Source organism: Oncorhynchus mykiss, chromosome 32, assembly GCF_013265735.2.
Source record: "Oncorhynchus mykiss isolate Arlee chromosome 32, USDA_OmykA_1.1, whole genome shotgun sequence".
In the NCBI taxonomy this organism is placed as follows: Eukaryota; Metazoa; Chordata; class Actinopteri; order Salmoniformes; family Salmonidae; genus Oncorhynchus; species Oncorhynchus mykiss.
Genome location: NC_050572.1, coordinates 16,931,472 through 16,956,380, shown reverse-complemented (window position 1 = coordinate 16,956,380; position 24,909 = coordinate 16,931,472). Strand labels below are relative to the sequence as shown.

The 24,909-nt window shown below is 40.1% G+C and overlaps 1 protein-coding gene across 2 annotated transcripts in view; it reads right to left on the bottom strand.

Moving 5' to 3' along the window:
• Window positions 1-810: 810 nt before the first annotated feature.
• Window positions 811-24,909, bottom strand: part of calcr (calcitonin receptor) — a 108,837-nt gene continuing 84,738 nt past the window's right edge. For both annotated transcript variants that reach the window (XM_036971174.1, XM_036971175.1), the window contains 7 exons: window positions 21,138-21,264; window positions 17,734-17,887; window positions 14,908-14,968; window positions 14,694-14,760; window positions 11,992-12,210; window positions 10,175-10,216; window positions 811-4,515 (listed from right to left, as the gene is read on the bottom strand). In XM_036971174.1, coding sequence (XP_036827069.1) covers window positions 4,291-4,515; window positions 10,175-10,216; window positions 11,992-12,210; window positions 14,694-14,760; window positions 14,908-14,968; window positions 17,734-17,887; window positions 21,138-21,264 — 895 coding nt within the window. In that variant the 3' untranslated portion in view covers window positions 811-4,290. The remainder of the gene's footprint in view (window positions 4,516-10,174; window positions 10,217-11,991; window positions 12,211-14,693; window positions 14,761-14,907; window positions 14,969-17,733; window positions 17,888-21,137; window positions 21,265-24,909) is intronic.

The following is a 24,909-nucleotide window of genomic DNA, read 5'->3' as shown; positions in this document are numbered from 1 at the left end:
GCTTAATGCAATGCTAGGCTATCAATACTCTTACACAAATGCTTGTTTAGCTATGGTTCAAAAGCATATTTTGAAAATCTGAGATGACAGTGTTGTTAACAAAAGGCTAAGCTTGAGAGCAAATAGGTTAATTTCATTTCATTAGCCATTTTCATGAATAGTTAACGTTGTGTTATGCTAATGAGCTTGCTGATAGATTTACACAATCCTGGATACAGGGGTTTTTTCGTAGCTAAACGTGACGCAGAAAACGGAGCGATTTGTCCTAAACAAATAATCTTTCAGGAAAAACTGAACATTTGCTATCTGAGAGTCTACTCATTGAAAACATCTGAAGTTCTTCAAAGGTAAATTATTTTATTTGAATGCTTTTCTGTTTTTTTGTGTAAATGTTGCCTGCTGAATGCTAACGCTAAATGCTACGCTAAATGCTACGTTAGTCATCAATACTGTTACACAAATGCTTGTTTTGCAATGGTTGAGAAGCATATTTTGAAAATCTGAGATGACAGTGTTGTTAACAAAAGGCTAAGCTTGAGAGCTAGCATATTTATTTCATTTGCGATTTTCATGAATAGTTAACGTTGCGTTATGGTAATGAGCTTGAGTCTGTATTCACGATCCCGGATCCGGGATGGGGAGATCAGAAAGGTTAAAATCATATTTTTCTGCTCCTTTTCAAACACACACACACACACACACACACACACACACACACACACACACACACACACACACACACACACACACACACACACACACACACACACACACACACACACACACACACAATAAATAAATAACAGAGAATCTTTTCCAATATATTTCTGATTGCAATAGCTTTCAAACAAAAAGCTGGTCGATTTGTGCATTAAAAAAACAGTTTTTCTCTTGTTTGAAGTAACGCCACACAAAGAGCTTAGAGGTCGAGAGCCAAACACAAGAAAAACAAAAGAACCAAAAACAGTGGTCAAAACATTTCACATCTATTACACACACAAACTTTGCGGTCATGTTGACATGGGCACTGGACAACATAGCCATGAACATACTAAATATACAGAAATATTCATCATCCTCCAAATGAAGAAAAAAACTACTTTTAACATTGTGTTCATATCCAGAACAAATCAACCTTAAAATATGGATGGATCAAAACCTTTCTAAATCATCTATAAGATTTCACAGTGGTTAACGCCTTCTCTGATTTACAGAATGAGCTCTTAGGGCTCTATTTAATCTGGATCGCTGAAGCCTTACAGAATGAGCTCTTAGGGCTCTATTTAATCTGGATCGCTGAAGCTTTATAGAATGAGCTCTTAGGGCTCTATTTAATCTGGATCGCTGAAGCCTTACAGAATGAGCTCTTAGGGCTCTATTTAATCTGGATCGCTGAAGCCTTACAGAATGAGCTCTTAGGGCTCTATTTAATCTGGATCGCTGAAGCCTTACAGAATGAGCTCTTAGGGCTCTATTTAATCTGGATTGCTGAAGCCTTACAGAATGCGCGCTAGAAATGTAAAGGTAATTTCCGATTGAGGAAACATTTCCTTTACATTTCAATCGCTCTGTAACGCCGAACTTCCTCAATCCAGATTGAATAGAGCCTATTGAGACCTCATCTAATGGCCTTCTCCCATTTCAAACTGATTTTCTCCATCTCTTCCATGATGGCCCAACAACAGCAAAGACATTGGATTCAGTATAAACATTGGCATAAGTGTAAAGATTTATTTGATCTTGGCCTAATTGGAATTGAAGCTGTAAAATAAATTACATTGGCACAATAAGTTTGACAGGGTCTAAGGTAAGATAAGCTTAATTGTCCCCAAAGGAAGATGTGTCTTCGACATTCAAATCCAGACTAGTCTGCTATGGGTCTGGGTCTGGGCACCTGAGGCCTCATGTTTAAATTGTTTGAGATGTATAAATCACATTGTGAATTTCATTGTATGCACAAATTAGGATTAAATATAGGTTAAAAAAAATGAGTCCCCTCGGCTGTCCTCGGTACCCTACTAAAGTCTTGGTATCTATCTAGCATAGTGCTATACTCTTAGAAATAAATGTGCTATCTTGAACCTAAAAGGTTTTTTTGGCTGTCCCCATAAGAGAACCTGTTGAAAAAAACGTTTTGGTTCCAGGTATAACCCTTTTGGGTTCTACAAAGGTCTCTACATGGAACCAAAAAGGGTTCTATGGGGACAGCAGAAGAACCCTTAATGGAACTCTTTTTTCCTAAGTGTCCACTATATCCAGATCAGAGCTGTTCTTAGTTTCTGAAAGTCCCCTGGAGATAAATCATAACAGATGTCTATCTTTAAACACCATTAATGTGAATGGGAATAATTTAAACATCAGAAGGCCCCATGGCTCATGCATCACTAGCTCCATTTTCACACTGATAAACATGAACACACATACACACACACACGCTCGCGCACACACGAACACTCACACACATCTTAACTCAATACAAAACAGTATTTCAATGGTTTAGATTGGTTTTCCATGTGTCTAATTTAGGAATCTGTTAAGGTTGCGCAACCTACAAAGGAATACATTTGAGAATAGGTGGAGATTTCATTTAGGATCTAAGGGCATAATAATCTAAGGGCATAATAATCTAAGGGCATAATAATCTAAGGGCATAATAATCTAAGGGCATAATAATCTAAGGGCATAATAATCTAAGGGCATAATAATCTAAGGGCATAATAATCTAAGGGCATAATAATCTAAGGGCATAATAATCTAAGGGCATAATAATCTAAGGGCATAATAATCTAAGGGCATAATATAGTAGGTGTGTGATAATAAACAATGAAAGAAAATACACTGTAGTATTCACACAAGAGAAATGACAACAGAATCTTTCAAATAGCCCTCAATTAGAATGATTTTCTTAACATTTGACAGATTCTGTGCACTAGAAGGATGCTATTTCAAGGTAATTATGTTTTCGATATAGATAATTGCCTGGGGAAACGAGGGTTTTTACCTTGAAACATCTTCCATAGGCCTAGATTGTCAAGACTTTTCTTTTAAAAATGGTATATTGTTATTGTTTATATGATTATTTTTGCAGGTAACCATACTGTTTTTTCTTCTCTCCTCCCTCTCTATTCATAACTGATATGACATAGAGAAAATCATTTCACCATATTGGAATGGCTTTCATTTAAGCACAAAACATAAAATAACGCTTATTGTGGAATCCTAGAAGCTTCACATTAGACCTTTTGGCAAATGGACACGTCAAACAGACTTCACAGAAAATATTCTCAAGAGCCAGGTGGTACTCAAAAATGTGTCTGCTAAACATGTTACCTATGCGATTCAGTCTGTTTTTATTTTTAGTCTAAGTTAACCAATCCTTTTTATTCTTTCTCTCTTGAGTCCATTTCAAGACATTCTGTATCTTCTGCACTCTTTAAATACAGGCCTTGTGACAGAAACACACAGCAAGCACAGTCAGCAGCTGTAAGCAGTCTGGAGGAGCTCGCTAGCTTCACGAAACAGACAGAAAGTATTTAAAGAGCAAGTTGTTGGCAAGAAAAAAAACATTTAGTCATAAAAATAAAATCCTCTAAAACACACTTTGACACTTTTAAAGTGAAAGTGGTGAACCATTATTTACAGGATTCCAGAACTTAGGCACAGGGAGCCTTTTAAACCATTGACCTCTTGTGTCGCCATGGACACACACACACACACACACACATGCACTGTGCTGTCCGTCAGTATGTGACCTTCAGGGGAACTCTTCAGTGATGGATTCAGTTCACACAGAGCATGCCTCTCATACTGGCAGCCCACCCCACACACCCTTTGGTATAGGCAAAGCAACAATAGTTTCATCATTATCATCATCATCTTCATCATCATTCTAATAATCATCATAGTCATTCTAATTATCATCTTCTTCATCATCATTATAATCATCCTTAACATTCCCATGATGTGTTAAGAGTCCCACAGATAGCAGCTTTAGGACGCGCTACATTTCAAACGCGGCTCCCGTTTCATGTACTGTATATCTTAGTGTTTTTAATAAGCAGCCAGAGCAGCAGCAATGTCATGTAAATGAAGCATCAGCCATCATTGGCCAATTTATGGGAGAGATATCACTGTCCAGAGACACACGGTCTTCTCCTTCACAGTCTGGGGCTGAACCCACCAGTTCTATCTATGAAATGTGGAACTGCGGCGGGATATTAGAGAAATGTCTCCATCTTGGTTCCTCTACTAATTCTTCTCTCCTCCGACACTCAGACTGCCTTCCGCTTTTCAGGCGTACGTCTCCCCTGTCTTAAGAGCCACCAGCTCAGAGTCCTCAGAGGTGTGTCTGCCGTTTAAGTGTTCACTGTTGCAGTCATGGTGGTACATGAAGGCGGGCACCTCAGTGATTGATGTGGCGGTGTAGGAGGTAGAGCGCATGGAGCAGTGGTCCCTCCGTCTCTGACCCCACTGGGCCTTGTACTGAATCCATTGTCGCTTCAGAGCCGCCTGCACCTGAGAAAAAGGGACATTCAGATTATAAACTGTATTCTCTAATGGGTGAGTAAACATGCAAATGCATAAACACACACACTCATAGAGAGAGAGAGAGAGAGAGAGAGAGAGAGAGAGAGAGAGATGGTACAACCATATTTAGCTACTCTTGGAGGACAATGGAAGTACATTTCATAAAAGCTTCTTTATGAATTAAATCAATGCATTTCAGCTGTTGCCTTCATCATGGTTTTACAGACATACAGGGGGTGATAGAGTCATTAGACAGGGACATGTGCATATAACAAATACACATAGCCTGTTTGTACCTGTCATCACACAGCCTTTTTTTCACCAAAGAAAACAAGTGATAGACAACAATACAGATATAAAGAAATAAAATAAACAGTGTGCAGGTGTGGTTGGAAACCCAAGGGCTGATATGAAAACATCTATATACAGTCATGTGAAAAAGTAAGTACATCCCCTGGAAAGTATTATTTATAAAATGTTTTGAACATTTTTGAACACATGGATATGAGCTAAATTCCCACCACATTCATTGACAAAGGTAACCCAGTAAAACAAATCACCCCCCCAAAATTTGGGAAAATGTTATGGAATTAAATAAACAAAAATGCATTTTCCTTATGCAGAAAAAGTTAGTATACCCCTACCTTTACCATCACATAAAATGGCTAAAATTGGAATCAGGTGCACCAAAACAGGTGCAAATGATAAGAAAATAATTAGAGAGAAATTAAGGGTCCAGCCTTCCATAAAGATTAGAAACTTGGTCTGGTTTGGTCTTAACCATATGGGTGTGTGGTAACACGTCATGCTAAGATCAAATGACCTACCCGAGGCCCTCAGAAGAAAGATTATTGATGCTTGTGAGTCTGGGAGGGGTTACAAATTCATTTCCAAGCAATTTGAAGTACATCATTACACTTTCTGACAGCTCATCTACAAATGGAGAAAATTCCAGACCACAGGCAATCTACCTAGGACAGGTCGTCCCACCAAATTCAGTCCAAGAGCTGATCCGAAAGATGCTTATAGAAGACTCTAAGAACCCCAGGGTAACATCAAGGGATCTACAGGCCTCTCTTGCCACAATCAATGTCAAAGTGCTTGAGTCAACTGTCAGAGACTGCACAAACGTGGCCTACATGGGAGGTCAGGAAGGAGGAAGCCTCTGCTCTCAAAAAAGAATATCAAGACACGACTGACGATTGCCAGACAACACCTGGGTAAAGTCCAAGACTACTGGAACAATATGCTCTGGACAGATGAGTCAAAGGTGGAGTTGTTTGGTCGAATGCCAGACGTCATGTTTGGCGAAAACGAAACACTGCCTTTGAACAGAAGAACCTCATACCAACCGTAAAGCATGGAGGCGGTGGCATTATGGTTTGGGGCTGCTTTCCTGCCTCAGGGCCTGGCCAACTTGCCATCATTGAGTCAACTATGAATTCTATAATGTACCAGATAATTCTTGAGGAGAATATGAGGCCATCTGCCAAAAAGCTGAAGCTGAACACGGATCTTGCAACAGGACAAAGATCCAAAACACAAAAGCAAAGCTACAACAGAATGGCTGAAAAATAAGAAATGGAGGGTTATGGAGTCAAAGCTCAGATCCTATCGAAATGCTGTGGGGGGACTTGAAGTGGGATGTGCATGCAAGAAAGCTCTCGAACATGACACAATTGAAGTAGTACTGTAATGAAGAGCGGGTCAAATTCCTCCCAGTGGATGTAAGAGACTGATAGACAGTTACAAGAAACGGATACATTGTTATTTCAACCAAAGGGGGCAACACAAGCGATTGAAGCTAGAATGTACTTCTTTTTTTCTGCACTATGGAATTGCATTTCTGTAGATTTTTTTCATTAATAAATGATTGCAAAGTATAATCTTTCAGTGTCATTTGTTAAAATAGGTTACCTTTATCTGTCAATAGTGTTGAAGTGAAGATGACATATCCATCTGTTCAAATATGTTAAAAAAAGACTACTTTCCAGGGTGTATACTTACTTTTTCAAATAAATAAATAAATAAATAACAAGTTTGTTAAAACAGATAACAAAACCTCCTATTTATAAGTGTATAAATTAATTGATCAGTAATTACGAAGAAAAACAGGTATTTTAGGAACGCCGTATGGTTCTTTGCGTGTCAAAAAAGATGCACGTCAAATAACACTATTCTATTGTAGAATGTTGTGTGTGCTGAATTTCCACGTGCAAGCCAAGCGCCACCAGTACTTATCAGTAGCACTGTCAAAGCTGTACTAAAGTCTGCAAACAAGCACACACCATGTGTATGTGACCAATACAATTTGATCTGTTCACAATACCTGTTCGAACGCTGGTTCTGGGGTAGCTAGCTAGCTTTAGCTTCGTACCTAGCTAGCACCAATACAACCAGCCTGACAACAATGACCAGTAGAAACCCCATGTCATTGATCCACAATCCATAGGTAAGACTGTACAGTGAAATAAGTATGCCCACAATGCAATTCTAAAGTATACTACATCCAGTGTGATTTCAACATATTTTTGTCAAATTAACAAATTATTGCCTTTTGTTGATTTTATATAACAACATTCCAAACTCGTTTAACATGATTAAATTATGGCATAATTCTACTATTTGTCTTAATTTTCATTGCTGTCAATTATATACTTTTATTTTGAAGGCTAACCGCAAAGTCCAGTATTGTGGCTAATCCTTATTGCGGCTAGCTTCATATAGATGGATCCGACCACCATTAATCAAATAAGAACTGTTTTATAAATTAGGGTTATTTTAGATGATGACACCCAGCTATATAGTTAGATAGCTAACTATAGCTACTGAAACAGATTATGTCGTTTTGCTATGTTTTTGGGGAAGACATTGTTTGCATCCATCAGCTAACTATCTTTTTTTATGACCAGCACATTAGGTGCGCGAGACAACTTTAACAGCGTCATAGCATACGTATCGATGAATCGTTGTGACATATGGAATATGACTGATAGTGTAATCAATGCGTAATAACTACGTAAAACATGTATGAACGCGTTAAATTATTATGTGACGTGCAGTCAAATAGTGTTATTTGACGTGTATCTTTTTTGACACGCAAAGACCCAAACGGCGTTCCATAGTATATATTTTTTATTTTTAAATGTGTGTGTTCATGTGAGTGTGTAAGAATTTGGTTACATACTGCGTTAGGCATTTTAGTGTCTAACCACACACTTTCATCAATATGCATGATCATTAACTCAATTTAATGTGACAGCTGAGGAAATGTGGATTGATTTGATACATGTTAATAGAAGTTTGTAGATATGAATTCGGCAAGAACTGAATTCAATCACAATCTAGGCTCCCGTTTCCTGTCATTACTTGAAGGATAATACCTTCCTTCCTCACTGAGTTTAGTGCAGGTTGAGAAGCTTGAGGCATTTAAACAATAGTTAGGCACTTTGGAAAAGAAACACGTGAACACAAGTGTCCATTTAGGCTAGTTTATCTGATTTTTGTTTGTACATTTTACATTATGAGAGTATCACATTTTTGAGCACAGCACCAATCTGAATAAGGAGCGTTATCTTCTGTGATAATGTTATACTGCATGAAAAGTGTGCAGTGTAAAAATGTCAATCAAAGCAGTGTGTGAAATAGGGCCCTATTCAATAATAATAATTATAATCTGTATCGCTGAAGAGTTACAGAATGTGCCATAAAAGATGTAAAGGTAATTTCCGATTGAGCTGACGTTTATAGTGAATGCAATCACAGCTAACGAGGGAACATTGCCTTTCAATACCAATCGCGCTGTAACGCTGAATGTCCGTGATACCGAATGAATAGAGCCAATAGTTAACTCAAAAGAACGGGCTGACCCAGAACAAGGAATGTCTAATTCCTGAACAACGCCACACTAATTACTGAGGGAAAATGAGGACAGGACACACTGCACTCTCCCATGATCTAATGATGCAGAGCATATCAACAACTAGCATTCTAAAACAATAAAAAGGCGACCAATCGAATGTCTTTCTTCAGCATGCTGTTTTTACTCGTTTTGTAATACTCGTTTCTGCCAAAACCAGCAGCTGTACCGAGGGTTTCTCTTTCCTTTGTATTAACTAATTGTAGTTCCAAAGTAGTGCACTATATAGGGAATAGGGTGCCAGACACAACATAGAAAACATAAAAATAAGTACAACTTTTTTCCCCATTGGCTGAACTTCACAAAGAGCTATTCAACAGTGTGTTGTTTAGTTAAGTCTCAAATGGCACCCTATTCCCATATATACTGTAGTACACTACCAGGGCCCATAGGGAATATAAGGAATAGGGTATCATTTGGAACATAGCTTAGGTCTATGCAGTTTGGCAAATCGGCAATGAACTCAGCCCCAAAAACGAATGTCTCAGAGACAGTACAAACTATTATGCGACAAAGCAAACAAACATTCCTATACCGAAAAAACAATTACTTTGTGTCAATGTGTCTTTTATCCCCCCGAAACTGAATCTGTTCTTCGAACTTGTTTACGGGATCCGATGGAGTGACGCTGATGAGGTCTGGTTTCTCATGCAGGAGCTAACGATTGACCTGTTTTCCCAGCCCAGAAATCAGTTCCAATGTATAAAACATAACTTAACACTGCACCTGATAATGAACGAACGCTGTGTTAATTCGCAGTGTTTTTGTCAGTGCAAGATACCACCTCATGCTGAGTATTCAAATAAGGTCTCAGTTTTTCTTGGTCTGCGTATTGTTTTTGTTTTCTCGTTTCTCAAGTGAAGAAAATGCTCAGTCAGTCCCTCTTTCTCCTAGTGTCTGGCCAAGCAGTATGCAACCCCTGAACTATCAAATGCGTTCTATCAATGTATGACATTAACTAACTGGGTGGGGGAGCCCACTGGTGAATGTAGACAGCAAATAGCTGCAGGCTGAGCTAAGTGGGTGACAGACAGGCAGACAGGCAGGGTGATTCTCCCCAGAGTGGTTCCAGTGACCAATCAGTATGAGGGAGTGTGAGAGCGATGACACCTAATTTAACACACCTGCTCCCCATTCACACCTGAGACCTTGTAACACGAACGAGTCACATGACACCGGGGAGGAAAAATGGCTAATTGGGCCCAATTTGGACATTTTCACTTAGGGGTGTACTTACTTTTGTTTCCAGCGGTTTAGACATTAATGGCTGTGTGTTGAGTTATTTTGAGGGGACAGCAAATTTACACTGTTATACAAGCTGTACACTCACTACTTTACATTGTAGCAAAGTGTCATTTCTTCAGTGTTGTCACATGAAAATATATACTCAAATATTTACAAAAATGTGAGGGGTGTACTCACTTTTGTGATATGCTGTATCTGACTTGTCTTCCCCCTCGACATGGTCAATCAAAATTGTACTTTAACCAAAGGGTAAGGGTTCTTCAGAGGTTCAATTAAAACTGTACTTTACTAAAGGGTAAGGGTTCTTCAGAGGTTCAATTAAAACTGTACTTTACTAAAGGGTAAGGGTTCTTCAGAGGATCAAGTGTAAATTGTTACTGTATACTGTCAACTGTACTTCAAGAAACAAATGATCTAAGAGTAGAAGTGAATGGGAAGTGAATTGCTTGAGTTGCTTGAGTTTTACTGAAAAGTAATGCTTACCTCGCCATTGAAAAAGCAAAATATCGTTGCCACTAGTAACCCCTGGAGGAAAAGCAAAACAAACAAACATCAGATCCTCTTGCTAATATTAACATACTGTTTGTCAGCTCAGAGCTTTGGCAAGGACTGTGCTGCTGGCATACCATCACTTGCATAATTTACCTGGTAATGCATTAATATATCCATGATGTAGTCATAGCGATCAGTAGCATTCCCTGGTAATAAACTCAGCAAAAAAAGAAACGTCCTCTCACTGTCAACTGCGTTTATTTTCAGCAAACTTAACATGTGTAAATATTTGTATGAACATAAGATTCAACAACTGAGACATAAACATGAACAAGTTCCACAGACGTGACTAACAGAAATTGAATAATGTGTCCCTGAACATAGGGGGGGGGGGGGGTTAAAATCAAAAGGGAGGAGGATGTCTTCCCTGTAACACACAGCGTTGAGATAGCCTGCAATGACAACAAGCTCAGTCCGATGATGCTGTGACACACCACCCCAGACCATGACTGATACTCCACCTCCAAATCGATCCCGCTCCAGAGTACAGGCCTCGTTGTAACGCTCATTCCTTCAACGATTAAACGCGAATCCGACCATCACCCCTGGTGAGACAAAACCACGACTCGTCAGTGAAGAGCACTTTTTTGCCAGTCCTGTCTGGTCCAGCGACGGTGGGCTTGTGCCCATAGGAGACAACATTGCCGGTGATGTGTGGTGAGGACCTGCCTTACAACAGGTCTACAAGCCCTCAGTCCAGCCTCTCTCAGCCTATTGCGGACAGTCTGAGCACTGATGGAGAGATTGTGCGTTCCTGGTGTAACTCGGGCAGTTGTTGTCGTCCTGTACTTGTCCCGCAGGTGTGATGTTCGGATGTACCGATCCTGTGCAGGTGTTGTTACACATGGTCTGCCACTGCGAGGACGATCAGCTGTCCGTCCTGTCTCCCTGTAGCGCTGTCTTAGGCTTCTCACAGTTCGGACATTGCAATTTATTGCCCTGGCCACATTTGCAGTCCTCATGCCTCCTTGCAGCATGCCTAAGGCACATTCACGCAGATGAGCAGAGACCCTGGGCATCTTTCTTTCTGTGTTTTACAGTCAGTAGAAAGGCCTCTTTAGTGTCCTAAGTTTTTATAACTGTGACCTTAATTGCCTACCGTTTGTAAGCTGTTAGTGTCTTAACGACTGTTCCACAGGTGCATGTTCATTAATTGTTTGTGCATGGGAAACAGTGTTTAAACCCTTTACAATGAAGATCTGTGAAGATTGTTTCATTTTTGCTGAGTTTAAATGCATGATGTAGTCATAGCGATCAGTAGTATTACCTGGTAATGTGTTAAGATATGCATCATGTAGTCATTACCTGGTAATATATGCATGATGTAGTCATGCCTGGTAATCAAATCAAACTTTATTTGTCAAATACGCCGAATACAACAGGTGTAGACCTTACTGTGAAATGACTACTAACAAGCCCTTAACCAACAATGCATTTCAAGAAAGAGTTAAGAAAAGATTGACCAAATAAACTAAATAAAACAATTGTCAAAAGTAACACAATAAAATAACAATATTGAGGCTATATACAGGGGGTACAGGTACAGAGTCAATGTGCGGGGGTACAGGTTAGTTGAGGTAATTTGTATATGTAGGTAGGGGTGATAGATAATAGAGAGTGATATAATAAACTGTGAGTAGCAGCAGTGTAAAAAAACAGGTAATGGTAATGTATGATACAGTCATTACCTGGTAATATATGCATGATGTAGTCACTACCTGGTAATATATGCATGATGTAGTCATTACCTGGTAATGCATTAATATATGCATGATGTAGTCGTAGACCTCCCCCGCCAGGCGGTTCTCTGGCCTCCATGGGAAGATGACAAACTGGATGCCCAGGAGAGGGACCAGGATCAGGGTAGCTCTCACTGCCTTCATGTACATGTTAGACTCTGCCCGGTGGGTGTCCCTCAGCTTAGTAACCAGCACCCTCACGATGTTTAGCAAGAAGAACAGATTTACCTGGGAAAGAAAAGAAAGAAAGGATTTTATAGTATAGAATCCTAGATGCCATTTCCTACCATTGTGCCATTTAGCAAGGCACTTAACCTGCCACAACAACTGCTCCAAGTGCGCCCAGTGTGGCAGCCCCCTGCTCCAACCTCTCCAACCTGTATATATACAGTACCATTGAAATGTTTATTTATTTTTACTATTTTCTACATTGTAGAATAATAGTGAATACATCAAAACTATGAAATAACACATATGAAATCATGTAATAACCAAAAAAGTGTTAAACAAATCAAAATATATTTTATATTTGAAATTCTTCAAAATAGCCACCCTTCGCCTTGATGACAGCTTTGCACACGCTTGGCATTCTCTCAACCAGCTTCATGAGGTAGTCACCTGGAATGCATTTCAATTAACAGGTGTGCCTTTTTTCATTTGTGGAATTTCTTTCCTTCTTAATGCATTTGAGCCAACCAGTTGTGTTGTGAGAAGGTAGGGATGGTATACAGAAGATAGCCCTATTTGATAAAATACCAAGTCCATATTCTGGCATGAACAGCTCAAATAAGCAAAGAGACATGACAGTCAATTTGTACTTTAAGACATGAAGGTCAGTCAATCAGTAAAATGGCAAGAATAGTGCAGTTGCAAAAACCATCATGCGCTATAATGAAACTGGCTCTCATGAGGACTGCCACAGGAAAGGAAGACCCAGAGTTACATCTGCTGCAGAGGATAAGTACATTATATTTAACTGCAGCTCAGATTGCAGCCCAAATAAATGCTTCACAAAGTTCAAGTAACAGACACATCTCAACATCAACTGTTCAGAGGAGACTGCGTGAATCAGGCCTTCATTATCGAATGTCTGCAAAGAAACCGCTACTAAAGGACACCAATAATAAGAAGAGACTTGGGCCAAGAAACACAAGCAATGGACATTAGACCGGTGGAAATCTGTCCTTTGGACTGATGAGTCCAAATTTGAGAGTTTTGGTTCCAACCGCCGTGTCTTTGTGAGACGCAGAGTAGGTTAACGGATTATCTCAGCATGCGTGGTTCCCACCGTGAAGCATGGAGGAGGAGGTGTGATGGAGAGGGGGTGCTTTGCTGGTGACACTGTCCATGATTTATTTAGAATTCAAGGCACACTTAACCAGCATGGCTACCACAGCATTCTGCAGCGTTACGCCATCCCATCTGGTTTCCGCTTAGTGGGACTATCATTTGTTTTTCAACAGGACAATGGCCCAAAACACACCTACAGGCTGTGTAAGGGCTATTTGACCAAGAAGAAGAGTGATGGAGTGCTGCATCAGATGACCTGGCCTCCAGAATCACCCGACCTCAACAAAATTGAGATGGTTTGGGATGAGTTGGACCGCAGAGTGAAGGATAAGCAGCCAACAAGTGCTCAGCATATGTGGGAACTCCTTCAAAACTGTTGGAAAAGCATTCCTTAAGAAGCTATTTGAGAGAATGCCAAGAGTGTGCCAAGCTGTCATCAAGGCAAAGGGTGGCTACTTTGAAGAATCTAAAATATAAAATGTATTTTGATTTGTTTAACACTTTTTTGGTTACTACATGATTCCATATGTGTTATTTCATAGTTTTGATGTCTTCACTATTATTCTACAATGTAGAAAATAGTCAAAATGAAGAAAAACCCTTGAATGAGTAGGTGTGTCCAAACTTGTGACTGGTACTGTATGTGGAGGGGTTGGGATAAAAAGGAAGTCAAATTTCGGTAAGACCTTGCATACAGTTAACGGACCATGTGATCTTAACCCACCTTATGCTGGGGACAATAAAAGGCCACTTTAAAATGTTTTGATACACAACACAATGCTACAGATGTCTCAAGTCTTGAGGGAGAGGGCAATTGGCATGCTGACTGCAGGAATTTCCACCAGAGCTGTTGCCAGATAACTGAATGTTAATTTCTTTACCATAAACTGCCTCCAGCGTTGTTTTAGAGAATTTGTCAGTACAGCCAACCTGCCTTGCCTGAGGGGGTGGGGTGGGGGAGGGGTGCTTGCTGAGGAATATTCTGTCTGTAATGAAGCCCAGTGGGTGGGCCTATGCCCTCCCAGGCCCACCCATGGCTGCACCCCTGTCCAGTCATGTGAAATCCATAGATTAAGGTCTTATTTCAATTGACTGATGTCCTTATATGAATTGTAACTCAGTAAAATCTTTGAAATTGTTGCATTTAGATTTTTATTTATTATAGTTGCAAAGTTGCTAATTAGCTAAACTGCTAAAATTGTCCGTGATGAGATTCGTATGTGCAACCTTTTGAGTTCCTAGATGTTCGCATTAAGTAACTTTCTGTCTTATGCATCCATATCAAATGTAACATATCATACTAATTTCGGTGTCCCGGATTTACGTTTGCTATGTTACATCTAGTCTATGCAACCAGGCTGTACAGGATGTAGCCTTGAGTGTCCACTTCAGGTATTTCAATTGAGTAGGGTGTGACTTACGAGCAGCGCTGCCATGATGGGACCGTGGACCACGTAGAGCAGGTGGGTCTCAACACTCATCCAGCAGCTACAGGAAAGAGAAACATTAGCCGTTAAACAAGTCCCTCTCTACAAACAGACAATGAAGTATTCTCCTTCATAGACCTGTTTACTGTAGCCCACCACACAGCTGCTCAGCTTATTTACAATACTAGTGCAGAGGACCATTACTCACTTGTCATCAAAATACTTCTTCCTCGCTACAGCGTGAATGGATGCAGGCACTAAGGGAAACCCTGGAAACGAGAAGACAAACACTGTAAGGACATCTGCAAAACTTGAATTAATCAATTCATGAACTAATGATGTTGTGTTTATTATAAAGTAAACAGCTATAATATTTTTACTACAGTAATTTGTGTGTAATTCCTCATTTATAAGAGTAACTTTTTGCATATCTAATGTACTGTAACCTGTATAGAAGAAGTTAAAGGGGAAGGTAGCCCCCGCACCTCTCTGATTCAGAGGGGTTTGGGTTAAATGCAGAAGACACATTTCAGTTGAAGGCATTAAGTTGTACAACTGACTAGGTATCCCCCTTTCACTTTCACTCAAAATACAAAATGAGCATAAACACAGCCAAGGTAAGTGGATATCCATTTGAACTGTCCCTTTAAGGCTATTAAGTATTGATCATGCAATTTGTAGTGAAGATACCTGACAGAACAGACAGTGGAAGCTCTTTCTAAACTCAAAACAAGCTTATGTTGTCTGCTACAAGCTTAGCAAGAACAACCCCATACGAGGCCATTTCCTCTACTTACCAAGTCTTACCAAGTCTGGTTAAATCCTTTCCCTAAAAACAACACAACCAACCATAAACAGATGAAACAGATGAATCCGAGCAGCGGGTCAGTTTAGAAGTCATTAATCAAGGTCCTCCATCCCTCTCTCTTATCCCTCTCTCCCTCTCTCCATCCATCCCTCCATCCCTTTGGGTGGCTGTGTGAAAGATACTGTAGCTACTGCCCTGAAGTTATATCGCCGCATCTTTAATAATGGCCGATCATTCACAGTTATATCGTACCACTCGGGTGGCCAGGGCTCATACTATAACACTCCTCCTTTAATCAGAACAGACAGCACGTTAATAGCTGCTATCCAATAGGAAGAGCTAATAAAGCTCTCAATCTGATGCAAGGTTTGGCAGGTTCGACACACGGGAATGTCGCGGTTAACAGGGTTGTCTCAGAGTCTCCGAGACTCTGTCCCGTCCTGTTGTGTGACACAAGCTGATCTATGTGTGGTCCAGCGATATGTTGGGAGCTGTTTACTATGTTATTTTTACATCTACAGTGATGAAATATGAAGATAGGCTATGAATCATAATAAGGGAGCAAAGGCCTCCGAGGCTAGGTAAGAGGTGATTAGCTTAACGTTTAGAACACACTGTAACATACAACAAGCTGCTGTACAGACTTGTTACCATATCGTGTTAACTCAGACATCGTTTTTTGTGGTATGTAAATATAATTACAAAACAGAATAGAGTACAGAGAAAATCAAATAAATTAGGTGCACAAGGTCAAAGTTATGGATTCCGTTTTAGTGAGGTCAACATAAAGGTGAATAGCCTACATCTGGCTAAACGACTGCATCATTACATTACATTTCTCTTGATGGTTAAAAATGAGGACTGTCACTTTAAGTATAGTAGAAAGAGGAGAGAGAAATGGCCAAGGTTTGAGAAACAACGAATTCAATTTTAAATAGTGTGTGCTGGAGGAACCACAGGAGGCTGCTGACGGGAGGACGGTTTATAATAAAGCTGGAATGGAGTGAATGGAATGGTATCAAACACATGGAAGACAATTAACCCAATTAAGGTGCAACCGGCTACCTGTGGTAGAAACCTGTTCCCTTGGGTTATCTGCCTGGAGAAAGGGAATTACTGGACTACTCTCACATAAGGACTTCCTATCATCACCAAGGAGTGGTGAGTTTATCCAGAGAGGAAGAGGCTACGTGAGAGGCCTAAATGCACCCCAGAATGAATCTGTCCGTGTGAAAAATACAGCGAGAAGCAGAAAATACTTTGGTCAACAAATAATGACACTTCTAATTTACTATGTGAGGCTTATTATATTAAATTTACATTTAGTAATGTTTAGGTTGTTACGAAGGTAAATAAATGGACGCACATGGCATTCAGGCAACTTTGAGAAAAACAATTTTATATCGGAGTTGTCGCTGTTGTTCACATGCGTATTTGCCCTCTTATGAGCTAGAATGTTCCAGCCTGATACCACCTCCTCTCGCTTGCCTTCCGCCTTTGTGGACATTTATTCCCATTGTTATGCTGCATTCATAACCAAGTGGGAAGGTGGTAATTGCCAGTTGTGAAGTCATACATACCAGTTGGATGCATTCACGTGCTTTGAACTCGTTCAGAAACACTGATTTGCTAATGGCCACAAGCTGCATCAAGCATAAACTAAAAGTACAACTATCATGCATGTAAACACATTTGTGTTAAAAAAATAGATTCATTAGATTGCTTTTATAAAATGTTATTTTTGTTGCATTTAACTGCCGAAAAATGTAATCAATTTCAATTCCTTAGTAGGTGACGCAAGAGGTCAGCATCTGGGAGAAGTTGGAGCTCAGGGATGATAGACAAGTTTCCCACTAGTAATTACCAGCTGGAGGTATTTCCCAGTCGTATGTGGTAAATACCACCTTCTCAATTGGTTATGAACAAGGCATACGAGCGGTCAGTCCAGCATCTTGTCAATATGTAGATAATCTTTGGTTTATCATTTATAATTTTTTCCTTTGTTGATTGACTCTCCTACACTTCTTATTGGATTATAATTTATATTTTTGTAGAAAGAATTTAACCGTTTTTGAGACGTCGGATTTAAGGACATTTCAAACTTTTTGGTTCACCTTTTTTGGTTTTGTGACCATTCAACTCTGAATTATTGAATTGACTGTTGACCTTCTATTGCTGGCTATAACCACTGATCCTAGATCTGTGGTTAAGGCAGGTAAGACTCACCCCAGCCTAGGAGGTAGTACCAGTGTAGATGCTGCTCCTCGGCGAACACAGCCACCACAATGAGCGTGTGCAGATAGATCCCCTCACACAGCATCCAGAAGTAGTTACAGCCCAACATGTACATGTGGAAGAAGTGTAACACCTTACAGCCAACCTGCAGGGGATTAGGATCACAGAGAGTCACACAGAGACAATAACAACAACAACACAAAGCCCAACACTCAACCAGCCCTGACACAATATCGTTAGTGGGGTATTATGATTTTCCGAGAGGAGGATGTTTATCCGTTTACTCCTTACTGCTCGAGCCACAGAGTATCCCTCGCTCCACATTTCAGATAGTTGTATTTGCCAGACCAAATAGACTGTTAAGCAGCCTATATTCTGTTCAATAATATCCCCACATTCTTGTCAGTCAACACCATACTATCATATGTCTCTTTCTGTCTTTTAAAGCCTTTCTATTTTTTTCATGGGGTTGCGTCCCAAATGGCTCCCTATTTTCTACAAATAACGAGGGTTCTTCAAAGGGTTCTCCTATGGGGACAACCGAAGGACCCTTTTAGGTTATTGATAGCACCTTTTCTTCTAAGATGGGACTTGGTCAAAAGTGGTGCACTATATAGGGAACAGAGTTCCATTTGGGACGGGCCCATACATATTAACTGAGGCTCATCCTCTAGTTTTTCCATGTTGAGATTCCTGGTTCTCAGCCCTCTGTCTCCAAGTGTGCTGATCTAATTAGAAGATACTGGCATTGGTATTAGCTAGTCTCCTGTCCCTGAGGTCCGTGTATGCAGCATACGCAGCCTTAAAAACCTGTCAGTCACCCACAAACTCTTAGCCATATGTCACCTCCTCCTCTCCCCTCTTCCTCCTCCTCCTATTTCTCCTGCGGCATTACATGTATGGTGAAAGACAGTTGACATTACTAAGGTCTATTGGTGTGATCAGAACACTTCATGGGAGCTCCCGAGTGGCGCAACGGTCTAAGGCACTGTATCTCAGTGCTAGAGGCGTCACTACAGACCCTGGTTTGATTCCAGGCTGTATCACAACCGGTCGTGATTGGGAGTCCCATAGAGAGGCACACAATTGGCCCAGCGTCGTCCGGGTTAGGGTTTGGCCAGGGTTGGCCGTCATTGTAAATAATAATTTGTTCTTAACCTGACTTGCCTAGTTAAAAACCTCTTAAGGATCTGCCCTTTTTTTTTCTTCAATTTTTGCTTAAAATTACACTCAAATCTAACTGCCTGTAGCTCTGGACCTGAAGCAAGGATATGCATGTTCTGGATACCATTTGAAAGGAAACTCTTCGAAGTTTGTGAAAATGTTAAATTCATGTACCGTCATGTTTGAAATGCAAGAAAAAGGCCATAATGTATTATTCCAGTTTAGATTTGAGATGGCAGCAGTGTATGTGCAAAGTTTTAGACTGATCCAATGAACCATCGCATTTCTGTTCCAAGTTTTGTATCAAGACTGCCCAAATATGCCTAAATGGTTTATTAATACATTTTCAAGTTCCTAACTATGCACTCTCCTCAAACAATAGCATGGTATTATTTCATGGCATTATAGCTACTGTAAATTGGACAGTGCAGTTAGATTAAAAATCATTTAAAATAATTTCTGCCAATATCAGATATGTCTATGTCCTGGGAAATGTTCTTGTTACTTACAACCTCATGCTAAACACATTAGCCTTCGTTAGCTCAACCATTCCGCGAGGAATCCACCGATCCTGTAGAGGTTAAATTAAAAGAACTCACACAAAAAACGTCTCACTACTTCATAACCACAGCCTAATGTAATGGGACAGTCTGGATGGTTCTCAATGTTTTATGGAACAGAGTTTAAGGCACTCATGTCTGACGATTCCAAAGTGTGTCTCAAGTCTTTGCCCTACTTGACCTGAGCACTAGGGATCCACTCCTCTTTCACTACTGGCAGACTACTAGTCTCTGCTGTGATCCGCCAGAGAGAAAGAGACCTTGTTCTTTTTGTTCAGAGAGAGCTGAGTCTATTCTCCCAACAGAGCACCACATCCCTAAATCAAACATGCAGTCAGAACACAGACCGACCCAGTCTAAATTTGCCGCTCGAGAATTTCAACATGTTCCACTAAAGACATGTAGTATGTGCAACCAACTGTGATGGGATTTCTTTTCATCCCATCCCTGGAAATCAAGACCATGTTGTCTGAGGTGTGAAAGACAAACTGCAATTTGGTTCTCTTGCTTTTCAAAACAAGCAGATTATAATAAATTTAAGACAGATTGGGAAAGGTGGTTCTGAGCCAATGCTGCTAGAACATAGCTATTCATACTCATTTTGAAAGCTGTCGTTCCTTTCTCCCTGTCGGTTGGATCACCAGGGTCAGTTGGTATATCTGAATAAATCTTCCACTGTGAATATGCCAGTTGGATTAGGCTTGAAGTCTGTTTCTCCAGTGAGAACGTGATGGTACGGGGAGAAGAGAAGAGACGCTGAAAATCAAACCCAGACGACAGTATTTTTCTGTGTCTGGCTAAACTGAAGGACATCGCTAAAGAGATACTTTAATCGAGAGAATGATAACATGATCTTACTGTATACATTGGGCCAGCAGTCTTTTTCTAACCATTTAACCTAACTGGGAAAAAAACGAATGTCTCTACTTATAGGCTATCCATCTCTACAAGCCCATGTTCTAGCTATTTCTCTACATTAAGATCATCTCTACAATTCTCAGACCTCTTAAAAAAATAAAAAATAAAAAAATGTTACATTTTTATGGAACTGCGACTCTGTAACTCTGTCTGCTGAGTCACAATAGTGTACAATAAGAAGCTGATTTATTCAAATCCTTTCCATTGAAAGGTGGACAATGAAAATGTCTCTTAAAAGACAATACTGAAAGTATCAGAAAGGGATGATTATACCAGATACAGTAATGTCACATTCCATAGAGGCAGATTTACTATCTTCACCTTAACAGACCTCAGGATACAAAGAATTCACGTCTGACTGAAACTCAACGAGTGGCAACAGAAAGTCTGACAAATGAAAGAAGTCTGAGTGATATGAGAAGTATAGCTCTGGGCTGTCTGTTAATGGCAAAACACATGAAAAAGATATGCTGAAAATAAGAAATTATATTCTAACGAACGCTTTTAGAAAAAACAGCTGATATAGAGTAAACTCATTTGAATGAAATAAAATAGTGCTCGAGGGCCACATCGTTTTTAAGAATTCAAACAAGTATTATTTTGAAATGATCATGCAGTGCAACACTGAGCAACACTGAAGAGTCGTACATTATATTTCCTCTTCCCATGGATCTTATTGACCTTAAATGTGACATGTATTTCTGTGATGTGTTTGACTGTGATATGAGTTGAGTGAAGTAAAGTGACACTTACTGGATTTCTTCCCACTACATCTGGGTTGTTGACCACTGCTATGAGGTAGATGAGAGTTAGGGCGGAGTTGAGGACATAGGAAACGAAGAGGTTCTTATGAAGCGTGATCCTTTGGCAGCTCAGGTTCCTGAGTGAAGACAAAGAAACAGCATAATAAAGTTAACATATGATGTGGGTCTGGCTGCGGTTACCCCAGTAGACATTCACAGTTACCCCAGCAGACATTCACAGTTACCCCAGCAGACATTCACAGTTACCCCAGCAGACATTCACAGTTACCCCAGCAGACATTCACAGAGAGAGCTACATCAAACAATTTACTAAATGACAGAAGCAAAATGATTAAGCTGATTATCTCATTTTTTAGCGTGAAAATATATAAGGAATGCTGTCGATAACAAAGGTTACAGAATTGTAAGTGATACAGAGTGTAAATTGTATGTCTGAAACGAGAGAACAAACTTCAATATAAATCGTTAGTATGTGAAATATGAAAAATAACTTCACAGTTAACAGTCACAGATGAGAATATAATCTGCAAAGCTGGAGGTAAATTATTCTTGTCATGAGAAACGATTAAACAAATTAATGGGACTGTATGCAAATCGAATTTTAACATCATCAAAATAATGAATATTCATGATGAAAAATCCATTCTGCACGTTGCAATGAAAAACTAAATTCGCAACTTCAACATCTTAAATCCTACAAAAAAAGATGTTTCGAGCTTTGATGAAGTAAACAGGACGATAAATAACATGAACCATTGGAATGACTAACTCTGGCCCATAATGACTTAGTCAGATGTTGCGGTCATCTGAACGAAGGATCCTCTTGTAAAATATAAATACAGATTGTCTTTCCATTCAGAGCATGCTGTAAACTGGTATAAGAATACACAGTAATTCTCTCAAGCAACACCAAAGAACTGAAATCATTTGCTTCGGTTCAGCCGTGCTAAATACTGGCACACCCAACGTCAATAAGTGGAATCAGTTGTCAAAAAAGATTATTGACGACTGTATTTGAGGTCCCTGTGGAGCTTCCTGATTCTCACGGAATCTGATACAGAAGCATATTAGTCACATAATAAGTCATTTACAAAGTAGTGGGGGTAAAATCATCAGTAATCAAAAGCTCCATCATCCATATGGATGGCAGTGGAATCAAATGATACTATTTTCTATAAAAAGGTTAGGAAAGTAATGCCAAACACGAGCAATTAAATATAGGATGGAACAGTGTTTACTGGAGTGAAAACACTTTGTGCCAAACCTGTGTACAGCAACAATGTCCTGTTATTTGTCTCCAGTCATTGGAAGCTAATGTAGCAGTCTTGCTGTAAATGTGTTGTTTATAGAAGAAGAAGAAGAAGAAGACGAAGAAGAAGAAGAAGAAGAAGAAGAAGACAAAGAAATCTCAGCATGGCAGCATTAGTAAATTACTTATTCTGGGTCAGTGGTGTGTGATGTCTTTGAGAACAAGGCTAACTTTAAATGGCCCGACAGAAGTAAAAGGACGTTTTAGCAAAATATCTTCAAACTAGAATAAGCAGAAAATAGAACAGACAGAAGAACGCTCTTCATCTGATGATGTATGGATGTTCTCAGACTACACCTAAACAAGCTAAAGGAGTTTCAGGGCAACGTCTGGCATGCAAGGTACAGTAAAAGCTGGAACTACCAAAATGATAACCCCATGTACATTGACACTTTAATCAGACAGGCCCTGTCAAAACAGACAGCCATTTTATGACAACAAGCATCATGTATGCATTAGGACAGGATCAGACTGCACAGTGATACAATATTTTTTAAGCTAACCCAACTCTATTTTTCCACAGCTAGCTGGAGTATTTTTTGTCGGTGAGTCCTGGCAGTGCTGAAGTGGAGGTCATAAATAAGAAGTGCAGCTGTACTGCGTCAAATACCACTGTAAACTGCACATCTGGGAACATTAAGACTTTCAGTTTTAAAGGGATCAGCCTATAAATATAGTGCCATGATCATAAAAACGATGTTCCCCTAAAAAGCAATGCTTGCCATCTTTAAAACGTAATTGAGGTCATAATTAGCTGATCTCTTTGATCGTCCATTGATGCTTTACAATGCCAAGAAAGGATCTATTCTATCTGATTCGTGTCATGACACACACAGTGTAGTTTGAGCGTTTACTTTTGTTTTGGATAGCGGCTAGTTGGCTACTAAGATATGCACCTGAACTATGTCTTAGCTAGATTTATGAGCAGGTATAAACTTTGCGGAACTTTGCAGTCTGTTACAAGACCTACTGTATGTTGGCTCACATTGCAGTCTGTTACAAGACCTACTGTACGTTGGCTCACATTGCAGTCTGTTAGAAAACCTACGTTGACCCACAGCTGCATTTGCTGGTTAACACCCTACTTGCTATATCCATTGAGATTTGAAACACGTCACATTGGCAACTGAGCCAAATGAGAACTATCCCAAGTCTATATTAACCAATATGATGCAGAAATGTTGTTTTTGCTCCTGCAGTTATGTCCCTCATAATGTTTATTCAAGGATAATGGCCTAATGGTTATAGACTCTTAGACAAAAAGGTTGCAAAAAGGTTCTTCAGCTGTCCCGACAGGAGAAACCTTTTTGGTTCCAGTTAGAACTCTTTTTGATCCAGGTAGAACCCTTTTGGGTTCCATGTAGAACGAACCCTCTATAGAAAGGGTTCTACATGGAACCCAAAAGGGTTCTACCTGCAACCAAAAATGGTTATTCAAGGGTTATCCCATGGGGACAACCGGGGGAACCCTTTCAGCTTCAATATAGCAAAAAAATCAAGAGTGAATGGACATATTAATAACTTATCAACGGCTCAGACACGAGACGTATGTTGCAGGGACTCATAGGGAAAACCAGCCACGTCACGGACACCTACGTCTTACTTCCGGATAAGCTAAACACCTTTTTCGCCCGCTTTGAGGACAACACAGTGCCACCGACGTGGCCAGCTACCTATGATGGTGATCTCTCATTCTCCGTGGCCGACGTGAGTAAGACATTAAAGCGTGTTAACTCTCGCAAGGTTCCCGACCCAGATGGCGTCCCAAGCCGCGCCCTCGCAGACCAACTGGCATATTCAATCTCTCCCTATCCCAGTCTGCTACACCCACAGCGTCTTTCTTTTTCCCAACGCAGTTAAGCCAAAACCATGCCCCGTTATTCAGTGGCGTTCTACAACGCTTTGAGCGCTCTCCAAGTCTGGAAGTGAATATCAATAGTCAATATTCAATTGAGGGAATTCAGCAGACATTTTTACAACTCTAAAAATAAATACATGGGCAAATTTGACCAAACATTATAATAATAGGCCTGCATTACGGTAGGCAGCTAATTGTTAAATTACACTTTCCATCCTTACCTAGGAAGACCACTGTCTCTGCGGTGATCGCCTGTGAGTGAGACAACGTTAGCCAGCCAATGACAGCGTAGTACAACGCCTCTCTGAATAACGGGGCGTAGTTTTGGCTTAACTGCGTTGGGAAAAAGAAAGACGCACCCTAGACCCACTTCAATTTGCTTACCGCCCCAATAGATCCACCACATACGATGCAATCACCATCGCACTGCACACTGCCAGTGTTATATAAGTTGAAACACACAGCCATCTTTTCAGTTAAATAATGACAAGATGATTGATAAAGCCCTCTCAGAACCTTAGGATAAATATATTATACCGCCTGAACTGTATCAATCGCAGTCAGCACCACCATCAATATTATCATAACTTTCAT